The following is a 20,803-nucleotide window of genomic DNA, read 5'->3' as shown; positions in this document are numbered from 1 at the left end:
GGTCTGGAGGAGTCAGTTTCTTTGTGTCTGTGTGTTATGTAGCCCTGCTGTCCTGCTCACCTTCAGTTGCTTATTAAATGCGGTCGGCCCCTCTCTAGTCTATGGAGAAGATTTAGACGGGGTCTGGAAGGGACATCCCCAAGAGCAGTAGCAGTCCATTCTTCCATGAAACCCAGAGAAAAGCACCATGTTAGGAGCTAGATCCGTGTCTTCTAGTTCCCAAGCTCAACCAGATCAAGTTCCCAAGATTAAATACTTCCTAAATGAGTTCGCTTAACCAAATGTTGCTTTTCTTCTCAGCTTTCCTTCTCTTCTACTCTACACGTGTTTATATCTCCACATCAGTGTCTGACCAGAGGAAACCACAAGCTAAATCTGTCCCAAAGTGATCTCAACAACTTCCTCTCCAATCTCTTTCTCTTTTATATCCAGTCACGAGTAACAATAACACTATGTCATTGTTTTTAGCCAAGCTCAAAACCCTTCCCCCAATTCCTGTCTTGGTCTTGTCTTCCCTGTCTTCAATTCACCCCTTATGTTATTACTGCCCAAGGGCTCTTGATAAAATGCAAATGTGCTCCCAGAGATTCCCTGATTGAAACACTTTAAAGACTCTCTGTCACTCAGCATCCCTGAATACTCATGCAATTCACTCTCCCAGCCTTTCCTCTGAGCTCTCATGTGAACTATTCAGAAATGCCAAAGCATGAGATTTCTTCAGACTTATGGCTCTGAATGTGTAATTTCCTCTGTTACTTTCTCAGTCGGAGAGAGCTTGTCCCTCACGTTCCCCATAGCATTCCCATATAATACATCACTTGTCTTCCCGCATCAGTTTTCCAGCTCCCCGTTTTTGGAGAAACTAAACATTGTAGTGTAGATTCAGACTCTGCAAGCTTCAAGTAGAATTTTAGTTTGCTTTGGACCCTGAGACACTCTGCTATTCTGTAATGCTTGCCTCCTCTTTTTGTTCCAGCCCTCCCCCTGGTGGAGGCATTAAGAAGCAATTGGAATGGTCACATGGCCAAAGAAAAAACAAAGCAACTTGGCTGATCCACAACCTGGATAAACATCTGCCTCATGTGATTTTTAAAGTAAATGCAAAACTGGCTAACGAGCATTGGCTTCAGGGAGGCCTGGCAGGAGCTTTCTCTCCTGCCATATGTTGGTTGGAGAACCCTAATCTCAAATCCCCAAGGTTGTAGCTGAGGAGTCAAGGCACCCATCCCTGCTGATCTCAGTGAAAAACCACACAACTATTAAGCAAATCGCCTAAGAAGATTTGACCAAAGAAGGTTGTTTATGTTTTCTCTTCTGCTAGGAGTTGAGAAAAACTTGTTTGCAAGAATTTTTGCAATCAACAAGCAGCACGCCCCTATACTAACAGTTCTTTTCAGTCCCCCCCCCCCAAAGTCTCACAGAAGCTCTTCATCTCTAGCCCAGATCAATAACCTGTCAGCATTGCCTGCTGTCCTGGCGGGAAATAATGGGATCTTGAATCAGTATTGAGTCGCCTATGGGAGACAGCCAAATTTTCAAGCCCCCCACCCCCCGCCCCGTATAAAGTTCTGTGGGGAGAGTGGCTTAGGTATAGTATGGTCTTGGTTTGTCTGATGTTGGTTTTTGAGGAAAGACCTTAGAAGGCAGTTTTGAAGGTGAGGTGGGGAGGGGCGGGGGTTAGAATATCCACCTGGCTGGGAATAATATCACCTCTAAAACCAACACATTTTTAGAAAACATGATAGATAATGTCCTGACAATGGTGAAGGCTATCGGATACTGTTTGTGTATATAGTGAGACTTCTAGCAGCAAGAATAGGTTTGAATTTGAGGGAAGGAGACGAAATTAATATAGTCTATTTGTCATCGGGAGAGATGACCTTCAAGAAAAAGCCAAGCAGGTCCCACAAGATCACTTCATACACACGTCAAAGGCAAGGAAAGATGATCTGCTGTCTTAGGCGTCCATCTGGCTGTGTCTTAACTGAAGAAAAAGGAATCGAGGGGCTACCAGGGTTAACACAAAACAGAATCAGAACTGCTGGGAGTGGCCCCGGAGTCCCTAGGTTTTTATGTTCAGGGTAAAGATTATCCTCCCCACAAAGCGATCGTTGATGACATCATTTACGATCCCTTTGCCCTTCAGCTGGCACTGGACAGGCACTGCCTGGTTCTTCACCACATCTGTAAAATGCATTGCCACCAGAGGGGAGGTGTAGTTAACCTGCAGGCAAAAGAACAATGAATTCTAAATGGGCCAAGATGGCAGCAGGGGTGGTGGTGGTGGTCAGCGACTCAAGGCAGGTTAGGATAACCTCGGCAAAGGGAACTGTGAAGACTTCATGATGCCAAGTCACAAATGATCACAGCAACCAACATGCTTTCCCTGCTTCGGAGAAATTACATGGCTCTCTCATAAGTCAGTGTCAAGTTGTCTGACCATCCTCTGGGGGAAGCCAATTCTGACTCAGAATGATTTGATTTTATGGCTATCAGACCATAAATCAAACTAGAACTAATATACCTCAGGATCCTATACTGGAGATGAAGCCCGCACTGGCACACAGGTATGTGTGATCACTTGGACATTAAACACACTGTTAATCCGCCTTCTCCTGGCTTTGCTGCTAATTAGCTGTGTGATTTTGGGTAAGTCTCTTCCCCATTCTGAGCTCCAATTTTCTCATCTGAAAACTGAAGTGCTTAGATGAGACTATATATGACAGTCTTTTGGATTTGGAAAGATCTGTAGTAGTTAGGAATGGGGGGGATCCCCTCCCCCACTCCCATTATAGTTTACTTATTTGTCTGTTACTATCACTGCTCCCTAATTCTCTCAAATCCCAGGCAGCCCTTTCTTTGTCTCTGAGCCCTTTAGGAAAGAGAGAGAAAGAAGGATACAGCTTACATGAGTCAGTTTGCCATAGTAAGGGTAGTAGCGGAGGTCAAAAGAAGCCGACTCTGGGTAGTAATTGATGGATCGAATGTCGTTTTCATCACCTTTCTGTAAGCAAAAGCAGATAGATGTAAGATGTTGGGTTACTCAGGTAAAATTAGTAAATGGAGCAGTGGTGGCACACGCCTTTAGTCCCAGCACTCAGGAGGCAGATGCAGGTGGATCTCTGTGAGTTCGAGGCCAGCCTGTTCTATAGAGCAAGTTCCAGGACAGCCAGGGCTACACAGAGAAACCCTGTCTTGAAAAAAAAATTACTATGTGACTCTCAACCAATTATTCCAAACCTAAATTCAGAATTGGGTAGAGCTCAACACTGACTTGTCCACAGAGAAACATTTCCAGGATGTGACTATGCCTTGGCTTTACAGTTCAAAGATAATCGTATAGAAGGCCTGGGTTATTGAGGGTAAAGTTTCTTTGTATGGCTCTGTTCTGGTTTCTTGGGTCCTAGGCAGAAGGGCTTGAAAGGCCTTTGAGTACTTGGTGCTGTTCTAGAAAGAGCCTATGATTGTAGCCTATCTCAAAAAAAAAAAAAAAAATCACAGTGTAGTACCCCACCTTGGATTTTGCAGCTGAAGCAGATATACATTAGGGAACATTTCCTAAGTCCTCATTGTAGGTTCAGTTCTATTGGAAGTCAATCCCACAGGAACCTGATGCATAGCCGTACAGTCTGTAGTTAGCTCACTTGAACTCATGCTTCTGTCCACATTCTCTGTACTGCTTAATCACGGTACACAGAATTCAGACAGTAAGCCAGAGGAACAAAATAGTGGGGATAATTAAACAGGGTTACCCTTAATCACATCACACCAGGTAATGGAGGGCCCAGGAACTATGGCTGTTATAAGCAGGGGCAGTCTGGGGGCTCATATGGACAAAGGGTGTATCTCTACTACCCAATTACTCATTAGGGCAATAGGATCACTTCTGTCAATATATTATAGACAATATGCTGTACACTGTGCACTGTGCACCCTATAGTTCAATTTTGGTTATTACCACATCCTGCTTGATTGCTACAAGTGGGTATGGATTTGGCCAGTATTGATTATTTTTTAAAAAGTGTATTCAAGTTAATATTTCTATTTTTTAAAAGCACCATTCTCAGTAAGGCTCAGTATATAATAACTTGGAAAATGAACAGCCTACATTAGGGAAATGCAAATAGAAGTTGGCCCAATTAATGTGTTAGATTAAGAGCTAGGGATATGGCTCAGTGGCACAGCACTTGCTGTTACTTTAGACTGCGTTGCTCTCTATGACTTATTCATATATTCAAAATCGAGTGAATTCATCTTTAATGATGGCCTGTGGGATCAATTCCATTAGTTTGTAGTCATATCCCACATGTGACTTTATGCACACACACGTACATCTGAACAGAATGAATGCTCTTCTCTTCTCACCTTGTTCTGCTGGCAAATGTTGTCTGACCTGATGAAGCTCATCTTCCTTACGACCACTTCCCATGTGGAACTGACCGTTCTCTCTTCTGTGTCCCCATGGTTCCTTTCATTCTGCCTGTTAATATTTCTTGGCCCTGATTTCAGTTGTGTTTACCTCGACATCCCCAACAGCTAGTTAAACACTTGTATATAATAAGTGACCAATAAACACTTGCTGAGTGTGGCTGCGTGAGTACTGTCTTTTGCTGTTTTCTGATCTGCCCCCGTGAAGACTAGAGTTGTGTGCTTTATTCCTAGTTCTGACAATGACTATTTTTGCAGTGTTTGCAAGACAACTGTCCAAGGCTAGGGGATACAGATGATGTCACTGAACAGAAGGGAGCTACTGCCTGTTTAAGAAGCAATGCCAAGATCGAGGGCTTTTGCCTACAAAGGAGCTAATTGGTGCAGATGAGATAGGAGTTAATGGTCCCTTGAAGGACAGTTAATTAGCATATTAATGGACTTCTGTTTATACTTCCCTTGTAGTCATTTGTTATTGCAACACCCAGTGCCACTGGTCATTGCTGTAAAATGTGAAATTCAGTTTTAAAATCAGGGACTAATGACTCTAATGAAAGCTGCTTGTTTAGTTCAAAGAAACAAGCCATTAGAGCTAAAAGCAAGAGTGTAAACAGAATCCCAATTAATGTCTTGGCACAGTGTTGTTCCCTGCTGTGGCCCCTAGCTGAGGTTCAGTCTCTGGCTTTCACAGGTGTAAATCACACACACACACACACACACACACACACACACACACACACACGCACACTGAATGCTTTTTGGAAATAAGTTCTTAATGCATTAAAAGGAGGAATAATTGCGAAAAACACTAATGCTTTTCCTACTCACCACCCATGTAGAAGTCTTTGGAACAGAAGAACTATCTCTGTTTGCCTGAAATAAAAGTGCTAACCATACTTACTCAAAAGGATAGTTTACCTGAACTTTGCAGGACACCTTCACAGGATCTCCATGCTCAGGACGAAAGCCTACAATCTGTTGAAAGAAAACCAGTGTTTGCTTTATTTATTTGTTTGTTTGTTTGTTTGTTATACTTATTTATAATTATTTGGGTTTTTCAAGATACGGTTTCTCTGTGTAGCAGCTCTGGCTGTCCTGGATCTCACTCTGTAGACCAGATGACCTCAAACTCACAGAGATCCACCTGCCTCTGCCTTCCAAGTGCTGGGATTAAAGGCGTGTGCCACCACTCCCAGGCCTATTTATTTATTTTTTAAGAAACAGATTTCACAGCAAACATGGAATTTTTCTTCCTGCTTTTGATTATCAATCCTCACACATAAATTTCATCTGTTCTCCCTTTCAGAAATGTTACAAACAACTTCAAAGTTGCATAGCCCAGCTTGCTTCCTTGATATATTTGTGTTTTAGGTCCATACACAGAAAAAAAAATCCTGCAAAATGGGTGTTTGGCTTGCATGTATGTGCATGTACATGCATGATGCCTGCAGAGGTCAGAAGAGAATGTTGCCTCCCCTGAGACTCAAGTTACAGACAGTTGTGAGCTGCTATGTGGGAGCTGAGGATCAAACCCAGGTCCTCTAGAAGAGCAGCCGGTGCTTTTAACAACTGAGACATCTCTCTACCCTGGAACAGTGCATTTTTAAGTGATATGAAAACATGTGAATTGCTCTCCATCATGTCCCCACATCAACCCTGTGCTCCAAACATCTCAGGACACTCCCATTTCATTTTTGAGACACAGTCTGGCCTGCATCTTGAGACCTTCCTGCCTCTGCCTCCTGAGTGCTGAGATTAGAGACACACTCCATTACATTCAACTAGTGGCCCTCAAGGGGCAGCTTTGTGTATGGGAAAGAAGAATGGCAATAGGAAATGCTCAGGAAAAAATGAATCGGTCAGTTTGTCTGGTTGTTCGCGTGCTTGATGCTGTGGATAAGAACGGCCAAACCTGCAGTGTATGAATACCAGAGTCCAACAGACATGTGTTTTCTACACTCTCCTACCACACTCATCCATTTATCACCAACAGATCCCAAGGGCTAAGATACCCGGTTCATCTTGAGGAGGATGCAAGGCTGTCCAGTAGAGTATCCAAAAGTAGGGTCCTCCAGCCCAGAGCAATTCTTCAGGAAGGAGCGTTTAAATTGGCAGGCCTTCTTGTCCTCATCTTCATCTCCATCTTGGATGAAGTATTGTCCCGGAGGACAATCTACATTCATTTCCTCTTGAAGACTGTCATTATAGCCTACAGCATATGCGGGTGGCAAAGGGTCATGTTAGAGATGTGCTAGAAGGGAAGCCCACGCTTCCAGTGCTTTTTTCTAAGTCTCTTTCCTCATATACGCTTGTGCTCCTTCGGAAGTCCTCTTGTTCTGCCTCAATCCTTGCAGACTGGTATTAGGTACCCGAGGGCTATTCCTAGCATCATCCCTCTAGGGCAGTGCTTCTCAACTTCCCTAATGCTGCGGCCCTTTAATACAGTTCCTCATGTTGTGGTGACCCCCAACTATCAAATTATTTTTGTTGCCTCTTCATAAGTGTAATTTTTCTACTGTTGTGAGTCATAATGTAAATATCTGAGATACAGGATATCTGATATGCTATACCTAAAGGGGTTGTGACCCACGGGTTGAGAACCACTGCTCTAGGAAGCCTTCTTGCCTCTCAGCCAACCTGATGGTATAATCCATTGCTTCTCTTTTCCTCAGAACTCAAATGTCCATCTCAGGATTATAGGTTGATCATCTTATAACTTTTCTCTATTTCCCATTATTTCTTTGTGGACATGGCAAACAGCACAGTTGGAGTGGCCATCCCTTCTATTCTGAGAGAAGAATGGACCTCTATTAGTAGATTTTGGAAGAGGGACTGTATCATATCAAGGCATAGTATATGTCAGGAGGCTGTTTCTAGGTTAAAATTCTTTAAGTTCAACTTAGGAAATGTCTCCTTTTGAGGTCAAGGACAGGCAGCTTGGTGGGGGATCAGAAGGAATATGGAAGAGTAAGCAGAGAGAAGAGGAGGGAGAGGAAGAGGAAAAACCAACAACTCCTCAACCTCTAAGAGGCAAGTTCCCACTGCAAAGGGGTAGTTTACACTGAAAGCTAGAAACCGATGACAGCTATAGGGTCGCCCAGAGAGGGGCAGTGAGGGTTTCCCTAAGATACTTTGGGTTCCGGGCCTTTTATAGCAGCACATAGAATATAGTGTTTGTCCCAGCAACACATCTCAGACAGAGAACCAGGGCTATTTGTGTATTCACTATTTGAGCCCTCGGATTCCATAACACTGGGCTTTGGAAATTCACTGCATCGTTCTAGATGGTGGATCTTGGTGAACCCTCTTGCACCAGACATGCTGTCATGTCTGAAGTTGCTCACTTTTTCAGAAAAGATTGTACCTATGACCCACCAGAGGTAAAACTCAGAAAGGACTGCAGTCTCCACATCTAGACAGGTTGTGACTTGGATATAATGTTATTGAGATGTAACTGGTCATTTTATTTTATTTCTTAAAATTCCTTGACTTTTAAATACTGAATTTCATTGAAGTTAGTATACAAAAGTAGGTTTCATTACAGTATTTTCACATGTAGATACCGTTTTGTCTTTATTTATCTCCCTCTATTGGGAATTTTGCTTGCAGTCCTGGGCCTTGTACATAATAGGAAAATGCTCTACCACTAAGCTATGTTCCCAGATTAGAGAATTTTAGATGTACACCAAGTATGACTACATTTTTATTTTTATTTTGATGAACTACATTTAATTCAAGGATTTGTTTTAATCTTTTTAAAGGAATAAGAGCTATGCTCAAATAATAACTTTTAAAATAGGAACCGCACTCACATGGTTCAGCATTTTTCTTGAGGTAGTTCCATTAAAAATGTGACATGGGTATTGCATTTACTGCAGCATTCCTATCCTCATGGGAGTGAAACTGATGCTCTGGTCCTTTTGGGAGAGACATATTGTCTCTATGTTTTCTTATTTTCATGTGTATGTATTATGTATGTGGTGTGTGTATAGCATGTGTGGGCATACCCATGTGCACGTGGAGGCCCAAGATTGATGTTGGGAATCTTTCTGGATTGCTCTTCCACCTTAACTACTGAGGCAGGGATATGTCAATCAAACAGCGAGTTCAACAATATGGCCAGTCTCACTAGTCAGCCTTCCATGTCTCTGCCTTCCGAGGCTGGAGTTATAGGTTCTCTCCCATAATCCATACAGCATATGTGGATTCTGGAGATCTGAACTCTGGTCTTCTTGCTTGCTTGGCAAGTAGCAAGTGCTTAACTGCTGAGCCATCTCCCTAGTCACACGTCATCTATTCTTCAGAAGTAACCCAATGCCTTCCTGTTGTTCCCTGCCTTCACTGTCAGGTCAAAATTGGTATTTCCCCATCCACTATCTTATTGCAGGGATTTCCTCAGCAGAAATTCTGGCAATATGCAAACTTGAAATAGCTCATAAGCATTTTTAAAGAAAGACATTATGCTGACTAAGATGCCCAAAATACTTTTGTGGCCCAAAATAGAACTACATGGATCAGAAAGAACCCAGCTCTGTCGTTCTACAGGTGCCGACTCTGAAGCTGTTTCATCCTAAATAGCAGTGAGCATTACTAATACAAGACTGAATTTTTAACTCCCGCTTAAATGGCACCAGTATAGTTAGGAAACATGACATTTCTCAATCTTCAAAGTTCATACAAATCACTTGAAAAAGTTTAAATGGAGACTGGTTCAATAGCTATGGGGCATGGTCTGAGATTCTACCAACACCCATGTGATGCCCATGTTTGAGTAGAAACACCATGTGGGTTCACAAACTGACTCCACTGCCAGGAGATTATGACGGAGTTAGTCCCCTTTCTCTCATTTAAAAACTGAGGACAAAGGATTTTATTATGCCTGGTGAAAGGTGAAGGACAAAATGTACATATTTAAGACTAACACTTCAGGTTCATACTAAGAGACTGTTCCCCTAAATCAGTGTATATTCTACTAGCTACCTTCACTTCTCCATCCCATTTCAGCCAGGCCAGGCTACCCAAAGCAGCCTAGCTAAGTGTCCCTAGCCACAATATTTAGGTGCAATAATGCAAACATCAAGAGGGTATTCATTTATGTATTTATTGTGAGATAGTTATCTTCCCATATAGCTCAGGCTGGTCTGGAACTCCCAAGTCCAAGTTATCTTTCTACCTCAAACTCCTGAATGTTGATTTTACAGGCATGTGCTATCATTTCCAAGTTGGGGTTCTTAGGTACTTATTTGTAGCAGTGATAAAATATCCTGACAGAAGAAAATTCCGGAAGAAAGGTGTTTTGGCTTACAGTTCTGGAGGGATACAGTCCACCATGATGGAGAACACATGGCTGGGTGGCCACACTGCATCCATACTTAGGAAGCAGAAGAGAGTGAATGGGAGTGAGGGCCGGCTTTTAAATTAAAGTCTCAAGGGTTGCTCCCAGTGACTCACTTTCTCCAGAGCTGCTCTCACCTAAAGGTTCCACAGACTTCCCAAACTACCACTGTCTTAGCTTTCAAAGAGTGAAAGACAAAGCCATTCATTTGTCTCGGAAAGTGTACCTGAGAACATTACAGACACAAGAATTCTCGAAACACTTGAGATCAAAATGCTAGTCAGAGATTTAGTCCTGTGACTCCTTTCTAAATTGTTGCTACAAAAAAGACACCTACTTTCCCTCTTCAAGATAGCTCATCACCAGACTTCTCTTACCCCGAGAAATGACAGGAGGCAGGGATCTTGCAGCTCTTGGAGGACATTCTCCTTTCCTCACCGTTCTCTCCCTCTAGAATTAGCTTTTATAAGAGATCTCTTAGAAAGATGATCACCTGGATGTGCTCAGGATTTAACTAAGTGCTGTAGGGTGTTCATGAAGAGAAAACAAGCTCTGTTCCTTAAAGAGCTCACATTGGACAACACACAATCAGAGCGTTTTAAAAAATGTTACAAAGGGTGCTGGCAGGCATGCAGAACAACACAGGACCATGATGGGTAGGAGTGACTGAATCTGATGTATCTGAATCTGAATCCAGGCCACATGGATTTTGAATTTTGGATCCCCACCCACTACTTTTCTACTCAGGGGAACTTACCCTGAAGAAAGCCATTTAGGCTAATCACATAACGCTGCCAAGTTTCAGGTTCGGAAACGTTGAAGTTGAAGTTAAGGCTATGAGCGAAGGGTCTGATCATAACTCCTGGCAATGAAAACAGGTCTTGGATATATTAACCCATTCTTGGATTTTTTCTGTATAGATTCCCATGATACCACCCCCCAGGCAATCAAAATGAAAAGGACCATAATTTGCCAAGTACCATTTCACTTTTCCTCTTAATAATTGAATCTCTAAGTCATTACCGGGAAGAACCAAAGTTAATTGAGACTGAACACGCTGTGCAAGCAGCTTTCTGTCCAGAGAGTTCTGACAATGCAGGGCATTTGGGCACACTCACCAGGAGGTTTCACCTGCTCAGTGAAGGTTGGCATGTAGGGACTGATGGCTAGGAACAGCATGTACAAGAATAGAGTGATCACAGCTGCCAGCGAGGCATAGAAGAAGAAGTAAATGACTAAAATCAGACCTGTAGAGCAATTGAGATGACAGCAGTCAGTGCCTGACAATAAGGCCCACCTTCCCACTGAACTCCTGAACCATAATCAACCCAGGTAGATTCAGGATATCCTTTCTTTTTGGACTTTGTCTATCTGGAATTGGTAAAGACTGACTGTGTCAGGGGTCTGAATGCAGCTTCCCTTTACAGTGTCTCCAGTGGAAAATCTTGTCAAACACATGATGACTATGAACAAGATTATAGGGAGTGGACTTCAACAGGGGAAACTGCTTGGGAGTCTTCTGGGCCATGGCTGATGTCCTGAGTACAGATCATTCTTTGCTATTCATTATGGCAGGTGTCCTGAAGAAACCTAGCAACTTGGTTTAAGTGATTATAGATATTTGCAAGGGGTTGAAAAACAGCATTTCTTTTCAGATGATCTAGAATTCAAAGCTTTGACTCATTTCCAGTGGACTTACTTCTAATCAAGGCTTATCCTTGACTACTTATTTAAAGTCTTATTCATCCTTAGCAAAGTTTAAGTGGCTCTTCTTTCCAAAGAGAACACTAATGAAGGATGGGAAGACAGTAGGAGGAAATGGTACTTAATCACTGAAAACTTGCTGTAAATGAACTTCGGAAAGTTGTAGACTCTACAACATATATTTATCTGTATCCTTGACAATATCTGAAATTCATTCTTTTCATAATCTTATCCTGATTCTACCACTTCTGGCTGTTTAATCTTGGATATGATGTTCACCATTCTGGGCCTCGGTGTCCTCATCTAGTAAACAAGGACAGTAGCATAGTACTTGCTATATTAAATAAGCATTAAATAATGCATATCAACAGCATGGCACATTGCCTAGCAGATCCTAAGTGCTCTATAAATGGCATCCATCATTATTGCTATATTAATATTGTTATTATTGCCATAAGCTCAGATGCACAGTTGTATGAATCGCCCTTCTGTGGGTTGTATTAGGATTATGTTTGCCCCAGGATTATGTAGCACAGGGTGAGGCAAATGAGCATGAGCCCAGAGCTCTTTTCTAGCCTTCCTTGGGGACCTCTCAGGCAAACATATTTGGCTTCACTCATTGAAGTGACATGATTTGAACGGAATCATGAGCCAGAAACTGGAAAAAACCACACAACTTCACTGTACCCCAAAATTAGTTCAAATGTTAATCTTTAAATTGAACCATGGACCAAATAAAATGGGGGAAGGGAGAGAAAGAGAGACTGACTGTAGTAATCCAGCTGGAAATGGAACTGACCCTTTACATTTGTGTAAGAGGAACTAAAGTGGAACTGGAACATGGCCACATTGATTTAGCTGGAGTCCCCAGAGAAGAAACAACCATGTCTGTGTGCCTATGGTTCTTGCCTGTTGCTCACTAGCTATCCTAAGGGTGTGTGTGTTGTGCTTCTGCCTCCACTTCTCCTCTCCCATTCCCATCCTTTGAATGGATCAACAGCCCAGAGCTATCCTCGGGGGTCAAGAAATCCAGTTTCATGCATGAAGGGGAGTCAATGGAACACAGGTTTATTCCCTTGGCAATACCTTCTTTCCTCCTTAACATGTGTGGGCCAGAAAGCTATAGATAAGATAATGGCACTAGCAATGAGTTCCCTTGGCTCTGCTTGGGGAGAGGTGACCTTGAGACTGTGATAGTTTAGTCTCTCACCTCCCCTCAGGCAAAAGCAAGCACTGCCCCCATTTAAACTCACCAATCTCTCTAATCCTTCCTCCTCCAGATAGATAGCTTCACCTGGGGCCTCCTCTAGGTTTCTGTCCTGAATAGCCCCCACTCAGGCTTAGACAGACCACTAAGGGCTCATTCTCCCAACTCTTTACCCAACAAAGCAGCCAATCTACTGAGACCTTACAAGTCAGGGAGGGCCTTGTTCACTGTTCCAATTCATGAAGATAGCTTGCATTCTGGCAAGAGGATGAATTCTGGTATTTGAATCCTAGAACTGTCATTTACTTAGTTACTGTGTGATTTTAGGCAAGTTACTCAGCCTCTCTAAGCTTGTTTTTGCATTTGTAAAGTGGGATAATAATATTATTATCTGTATTCTGGTCACTTAGCTGTCAGTAATGCATGCACTTCATGACGTAGGCATCATGTGAACATTTGCCCTTTGCCCTGGGACAATCTGACAGGTGTCTGAATTGCTGGGCTAGCCTAAGACCTGTGAACCATGGGTCTGGCTGCAGCCCATAATGAAGCATCCGCATGGCTATGTCTTCCCCAAGTACTTGAACCTTTCTTTCTGCCTCATCGCTCTTGGTTGGCCCACAGCTTGTCATCGACCAGAGCAATTTAGATGGACATTAGCTGGTGAAGTTCCAATGGTTGCTTAAGGGTTAAAGTATGGGGCCCCCTCCCCCCTCCCAGAATCGTACTTGCATTTCCCAAGGCCTGTTTTTCCAGGCCTCTTTAGGCAAGGAAGAAACAGCTGTGCCCCTCTGAAGCTCCAATGAGAGGCCAGCATTTGTCTGGAGCTTCCAGAACATTGGAATGTCCCTTAAATGGTACATTAGTTACAGTTCCAGGGATGGGCAGGGGTGGGGCTTGGAACTGAGGAAGAGCAATGGGAGATGGGCGTTGTTTAGAGCCTTCACACCTGCTCTTCCTAATTCCAAGAAATAGCGCTGGCTACTTCACACAAACTGAGCGGAATTAGCAGCAGTGACTGCAAAACAGACGATTCTTAGCCAAAAGGGCCTTTGGAAGGAATGGCCATCAAATTCAACAACCTAGACCTTGGCAGCAGGGCATTCGTACTTTATCCATGGCACCCACTGGTTTTTATTTCCTCCTATGGATTTACTGAGTTAGGAATCAGCAGCTGTTTTCTTTTCTTTTCTTTTCTTTTTTTTCTGGGCTGTGCAGAATGTGGCAAGTATGAATTTTACTACCCACAAAATCTTCTGAGGAGAAGGCTCCACAGTAATAGTTTAATGAGTAGAACCCTGGGAAGGGAGTTCTGGGCAATTTGTGAAGTAAAAATGGTGACAACATGTGATATACAGAGAAAGAGCTAAGATATGAAATTCTATCAATGATCAATCAACAAGGAAACTCAACCTTAGTCCCTAACAATGATCTCTTTAAAACCAATTCTTCTGTATCTACCATGGACGCATAAAGCACTCACAAGCTGGGGTCTGGACAGGCTTCTGGGCTCGCCTTCTCGAACACTGGTAAGTGAACTGATAAGACTTTATATACCTGTGGTCAGGTTAGCAGGGGCTTGGTCTCATAGTCTGGAAAATGTCTTCTACAATTCCTTTCAACCTTACGGTTTTCACCCTGTACTGGAGTCTTATGCTGATTCTGTTACAGAGGCAAAGCAGAATTTCCTGCCTTCCCATTTGGTATGTGGGGAGGCCGAGGCTATGAGAGAGAGGGTAAATGATGAGCCTATAGTCACATGCATAGAAAGCAACAGGACTGGGACATGAAAAACAATCCTGTGCTCTTTCAAGTCACTCTCAGTGTTATTTTATATTGCATATTGAGACTAGTAGATTTCAGTCACTCTTGTTCATCTATTTAGTGGCTTTTCTGATGGATCTGATCTGTCCTTGGTCCAAGGATGTCAGCAGCCATTGGTGTCTTTCTGTGAAATGTTAAGAGAAGTTTGTAACAAACAAACCCATCCAGGGTACAGCCGAGGAGCTCTGGATACCACATCAAAAGTCAAGGACACCAGACTGGGGCATTGGGATGAATGGGACTTACTGCGACTCTGACCTGTTCGGGCCAGAGACATCCTTTTCTCTGGGTCCCACAGATATTCAGCCACGATCTGCAATTTCTGCCTCCAGGCATTGCCTGTCGGCTGACCCTGACCTTCTTCCTCCCTTTCTTCTTCCTCTTCTTTTCCTTCCTCCTCATCTTCCTCTTCCTCCAGACCAGGCACCATCATCACCTGAGGCTCTTCTTCTGCGTCCTCCTCCTCATCTGCTAAGTAGTTCTGATTTACTTCATCCTGATCATCCTGGAGCAGGGACAAGACACAAACCTCTCTGTGAAAAAAAACAATCCTCATGGCATTTCACACCAGCCAAAAAGAAATGGAAACAACTCAATACTTGGAGGTCTTTCAAATTGCCACATCCCCAGAAAAATGCCCATTGTCGCAAGGGGTGGATTTTCTTTCTTCGTTCTTTTGGAGGAAGAATCCTTTCTACAGCTCATATCGAATCACTATTATTTCCACAGCAGTGCTAAATTTTCCTTCCAATGTTGGGGAGGTAGGTTCTTCCTCTGTGATATCTCATGTCACGGCTCTGTCCTGGGCCTTGGCCTCCCACTTAACTTTGACCTATCAGGACTGAGCTGAGCTCACACTGAAGGACCGAGTAGTCTTGGACGTTTAGGCTTATGATGGCAACTTCCCAGCCCACACCAGCTTTGTCCCTAATGCTCTGTACACTTTCAGCTGCTTTGACCTCACCATCCTAAGTTGCATCTAAAAATAGGCTCCAACAGATACCAAGAGGAGAAGCCAACCTCTGTCCCCTCCTCAAAACTTCCTAACACAAACAAGGACTTAGATCCTGCTTCCTGTCTTAAGCTAGATGGACAGACCCCCTGAGAGATGAAATCCCAACATATACTTCCTTTGTTTTTCCCTGTAGCTTAGTTAAAAAGTTGGGCACAAAGTAAGTACTCAGCATATATTTGTCGATTGATTACAGCCAGTACTTGAGATTTGAAACAGTAATCTTTGAATTGTTTTAAGAAAGTTAAATGAACCAGAAAGAGGAAGAAAGAAAGGAAAAAAAAAAAAAAGAAAAACCCACATGTCGCCGGTGGTATTTCACATGCCTCCGACATAAAGGCTGGAGGCTTGTACCCTTGCTCTTTGGGAGTTTGCCAAGGCTTACTGCAACAGCAGAAAATCAGGCCACCCTCCCTTCTCTGTGCTGTCCAAGTCTGAAGAGTGTTAGGGCTGGTGCACCTGTTGGGGTTGGATGTGTCAAATGCTAGAGGCCATGGACTCTGTGCTGCCCCCTTCCTGCCCGATTCCTCAAAGGCCACTTAGAGGGCACTCAGCTACCCATGCTGCCTTTAACAGAGAGTTGAGCATATTAGATTGTTCAGAATCAGTAAAAGTGTTACAGAATGACAAATCTCTGCTCTCTGCATTTAGTCTGCCCAGAGCTCTCTAGCTCATGATTACAAGCACCCTTGAATTGCTCACTAATTTGTTCAAACGTACAGCTCCACATCACATACCATATCAGAACTTACGGGGGCTTCCAAATTATGATTGTCCAAATGAGCTCCAGGGAGGGGAGAAGATCTGGCCAAAGCCACACAGCAAATCCATGACAGAGTTGACAGTCTCGGAACTTGTGTCTCTTGATACTCTGCACAGTTTCTCCTCCATCACACTGAACACAAGTGGCTAGAAGTGGCTTAGCAGATTTATGAACATGATAATGTCTTAGAGTCTGTGTTCCCGAAATGTAGGTGCTTATAATCAAGGAATTCTGACTTTGAAATGGATTCACAGTAGAAGGCTTAGGAAAATCAACCTTGCCTATCATTCAATGCTAAATGAATTGATGCACGTTCTTAAATGTTTCACTAGTGTGAGAACTTAAGTTCACATTTACCTCCCAAATCAGGTTTTGAGCACACAGGTAGAAGGTCCACATTTCCTAACATTTTGTGGTCTACTCACAGTGTGAAGCCCACAGCAAAGAACTCAGGGGATACTCTCAGCACCACTGCCTGGACTCTGGAAGAATATTCTCACAGACTTTATCGTCCTTAACCTCAGAAGTCACACATACTAGATTGGCTAGTCATCACGGTCCCTGGAAAACCCATGCAGCAAATTCTCACAGGATTTGAAATGTGACATTTCATCAGGAAGGGTTTCAAATCCCCTTATATTTCTGGAACGACTTTCTCTTCTTGCCTGTGCCTGATTACCACCTCTGCTCTACAGAGGAAGCAGCTGACCATGGCCACAGCCTTATTTTATTTGTAGCTATGTGCTCTCACAATAATCTTATTAAAATGGCTGTCATTAAAGTCTTATCCTCCCAGGAAGAATTAATCTTCTTGGAGCTTATTTTTCCCTCACAGAATCCTACCACCTGAGCTTTATTTCAGGAACCCAAAATCTCTTTTTCCTCTTCCCTGCTTCCAGGGATAGGGAAATGTCACACTGTGCAAGGCAGGCTTTTCCCAAAGGCTCCGTGTAAATGAAATCCTGTGTGAAATGCACTTCTATGCAATTATTTGCCACACTATGGTAGGAAATGCTTTGGCGATGAGGACTTTCATCTCCAAGGTTCTGTTTCTGTCAGTTCCTAAAGTGGCACCACCCTCATGTGATAGTGAGTGTGAGCATGCTCAGATATGGTAGTGGGTGTGTGCTGGGGCCCTCATGTTTCCCTAAAAGGGAAGCCTGAAGGACAGAAGGTAGGTCCATTTTGAGCAATCTAAATATATAAAGATATAAACAAATATACAAACAAGCAGTATGACCCAAAGGATAAATTTAGTAACATCATGTAAACGTCTAAATGCCTGCTTAATTTAAAAGGAAAAAAATTACACATACAGTTGCATCAAATGATTTATTTTAACTTGATCAGATATTATAAAGAGCAAGATCCCCTGTGGCACTTAAATCCAAACTTCTGGACGAATAGTTGAAATTAAACACAACAATTTTACCAATTGAACATAGAAAAAAGAAACCAAGTAATGTGCAGCTATATATACTCCATAGACCCTGACTGGTCTTAAGGGGAAAGAAACTGCAGGTATTAAAACAACGATTCTACACCAGAGTGCTGAGAAATTCCCTTAGTGATTTACATGAAGTTAGAAGAACTATATTGGTGGGGTTTTTTTTCTGCTCGTTCTTGACAATTTTCCCTTAATTCCTTAGGCATATAAGTGACCATATGCAAAGAAAAATGGTTTATGCTTTGCTTTCTTTGGGGTTCATCTAATCATCTTCTTGGGTTTCAGAATATCCCTCCTGAGAGTGGTGTATATACACAAACACATTGATGGTTTAGAGCAAAGTAAACGTAGACACATTTGGACCAAATGCATTTGTAAGGGAAGCTGGAAGTAAACAGTGCTAGGGACGGGATGTGCAGGTGTATGTGGACGAGTGTGTATGTGTGTGTTGGTGAGGTGCAGTGGCAGACAAGGTGATGAAATGGATGATGGTGGACCGGATCTTCAAGAGGTTGTATACCAGAAACACAGTGGAAAGAGCACAAGTTACAAACAAGATGCACATTCTCATGTTGGGGTTCCCACTAACTTCTAAGTCAATCTGGCACTCTGCTACCTTCAGACCGAGGCTACCACCAGCAGGCTCCTTCAACATAACGAGGGGTTCTGGGGACATGATGTCTAGGCTTCCTTCCAGTTCCTGTCAAGGATTCTGTGATTTTAGCTATAGTTTGAATTTCTGCCTTAGAAAAAGAGCAGCTGGTTCCCCAAAGCCACCACCCAAAGGGACGGGACAGCTGGCCAGGCAGCGCCTTACATTTTCTCTTCTCTTTCCCTTCTCTCCTGGCCAAATTTCTTGCAGTGAAGCCTCTACTCCGGTCTGCCAAAGGTCTATTCATATTCTACACTTCTAAGATAAAGCTTATCCCCTGGTATCTTCTCATTCCTTTATCTCTGTTCTCCCCCAAAGAGAGGAGCCCTCCTTCCATTCAGCAATTTACCGTGCCCTGGGATGCTGGGAGTCACTTTCCTCCAAAGTCTGGGCTTTCCTAAACTTCATTTATTCCTGTTTATCTCAAGGCAAGGCAGCCAGAATCCAAGGTCTACACAGCACCCAACCCAACCAATTAAAAAGGGCAGCAAAATATTCGGTTCCCCGAGACTCACAAGTCTGTAGCGATAACCATAAGGAAAGGCCGGAGCCCTTCTGGAGCGGAGTTGCCTTCTCATGGCTGTTCAGTGGGCCAAGACGCCGCAGAGGCAGGCGAGTAGGGCAGAGCTCAGGAGCTTGTGCTGGTACAGGAGACACTGGTTGCTGGGGACACTTGGCGCCTACTAAAAGTGAACCTTGCTGGCACGAGCCCTTCCCCAAAATAATCTAACATGCTCCGCTCTCATTGGTTGGCTCCTTCCTGGAATCAAAGGAAAGCCCTTTTGGAAAAGCAAGCTCATCATTACAGAGGGAGGGGGAGATATTCTGGGTCACGAGGATGAGCAACTCACCGCCCCCTTCATGTGCCTTTTCACCCCTTGCCCTTCTCCACCACCAGAAATATGATGGGCTCAATGGAAATCTTAAGTCATATTCTTCTCAATTGAGAGTTGGATATCAGCGTGTGTGTAAGGGGGTGGGGCGTGGGTGGGAGTTAGGGTGAGGGGAGATGTCCAAGAATAACTTGCTTTTTTCGTAAGGCTGATCTCATGCAAAAGGATCTAGGGTGTCAGGGAAGATTCCCTTTGCTCTCCCTACCCACTTCTCCCCACACTCTCTAAGCCACCTATAAAATATTCCTTACCGGACCAGTTCATGAACTCCTGAAAATGTGTATTATGCCTTTAAATTTTAGATGCAACGCTCCTGCTTTAACCCTCCCTATTCCAAAGAGGGTCTTGGATATAAAGAAGCATTTTTCTAGGCCACATGTCACAGTGGCCCCATCAGTCACTGCCCCTCATACACACACCCTTGGAATCCCGGCCAAATTTCTGTAGTGGTTGAGATCTATATTTATCCCTTAGCATCAGGGCAGGGAACAAGGCAGAACTTTGCAGTGTCAGTTTCCCAGACATATATAACTCTTGAAGCCAAAATGGGATCCAGCAGAAGAAAATGAATAGAAACTGCTAAGAACATTGTAGAGCACTTTGGGTTTGTTTGGTCCACCACTCTGGGGGCTGGGTGAAGTTTGTGATCCTTTCTTTAAAAGTTGCTCCCTACCTCCATTTCACCCAGGTGGCTGAGAATATTGCAGAGGCTAAGGCAAACAGCACAACCACTTAGGTATATTTAATCATAATTCTATGTCTATGCTGTTCTGGTGACAATAGCTTTAGTTATGGTTAACTTTAACTAAAGACTTCATTTCTTTTAATGTCACTCATCAGGACTCTTCCAAGACATCCTGGGCCCCATGTTTTTAAAGAGAAGCCACTTACAAAAAAGAGAAACCCACTTCCCTCTTTGAATTTTAATAAAATTAAGATATATTTCAAGAATGATCATCACTGGACACATATCTAGCTCTATTTCTTATACTTTCTCCACACCAGTATTTTGCGTTATCCCTAGTGTTGAATATGATACATCTAAGGCCCATGGAAGCCTCAAAACTAAATACAGGATCCATTAACTGGCCCTATCTTCCTAGAGGCTGGAGGGATGGCCCAGCAGTAAGAGCATTTTCTGCTCTTGCAGAGGACCTGAGTTCAATTCCCAGAATCCACGTCAGGTGGCTCACAATGACCTTTCACTCCAGCTCTAGATAAAGTGATGCCCTCTTCTGGCCTCCATGGATGCCTACACTCACTTGTGCACCAGCACACATACAGAATAAAATACTTAACAAAAGAGAATATGATCATTTTAATTACATTTCAAAAATCAAGAGTAGGGAGACAGAAGATTTGAAGTGACAAGAATTCAAGTAACAAAATACTGCATTCTCCAGAATCTTTTATTCCAATTAGCTTAATACGTACTCGGTGTATTTGCAATGTATTTCAACTACAGTCCAGACTGGCTTCTGTAGTGCCAACTGCTGGGTGGGTCGGTGGAGGGACCCCAAGTCCTGTAGGATGTCAAA

General features: G+C 43.2%; 1 protein-coding gene across 2 annotated transcripts; it reads right to left on the bottom strand.

Moving 5' to 3' along the window:
• Nucleotides 1–1,578: 1,578 nt before the first annotated feature.
• On the bottom strand, nt 1,579–18,950 carry Atp1b4 (ATPase Na+/K+ transporting family member beta 4). 2 transcript variants are annotated; one of them, XM_059251283.1, is made up of 8 exons: nt 18,888–18,950; nt 14,745–15,003; nt 10,882–11,010; nt 10,521–10,625; nt 6,441–6,637; nt 5,347–5,403; nt 2,909–3,004; nt 1,579–2,224 (listed from the first exon to the last, which is right to left on the bottom strand). In XM_059251283.1, exons 1-8 carry the CDS (start codon nt 18,948–18,950, stop codon nt 2,063–2,065), a joined length of 1,068 nt encoding a protein of 355 aa, XP_059107266.1. In that variant the 3' UTR covers nt 1,579–2,062. The 2 variants fall into 2 exon arrangements, with proteins under 2 accessions (XP_059107266.1, XP_059107267.1); XM_059251284.1 differs by having other exon boundaries at nt 14,757–15,003.
• Between the last annotated feature and the right edge of the window lie 1,853 nt (nt 18,951–20,803).

Source organism: Peromyscus eremicus, chromosome X, assembly GCF_949786415.1.
Source record: "Peromyscus eremicus chromosome X, PerEre_H2_v1, whole genome shotgun sequence".
NCBI lineage: Eukaryota > Metazoa > Chordata > Mammalia > Rodentia > Cricetidae > Peromyscus > Peromyscus eremicus.
The sequence above is the reverse complement of the archived record's forward strand: the minus strand, read 5'-3'. Positions and strand labels throughout refer to the sequence as shown.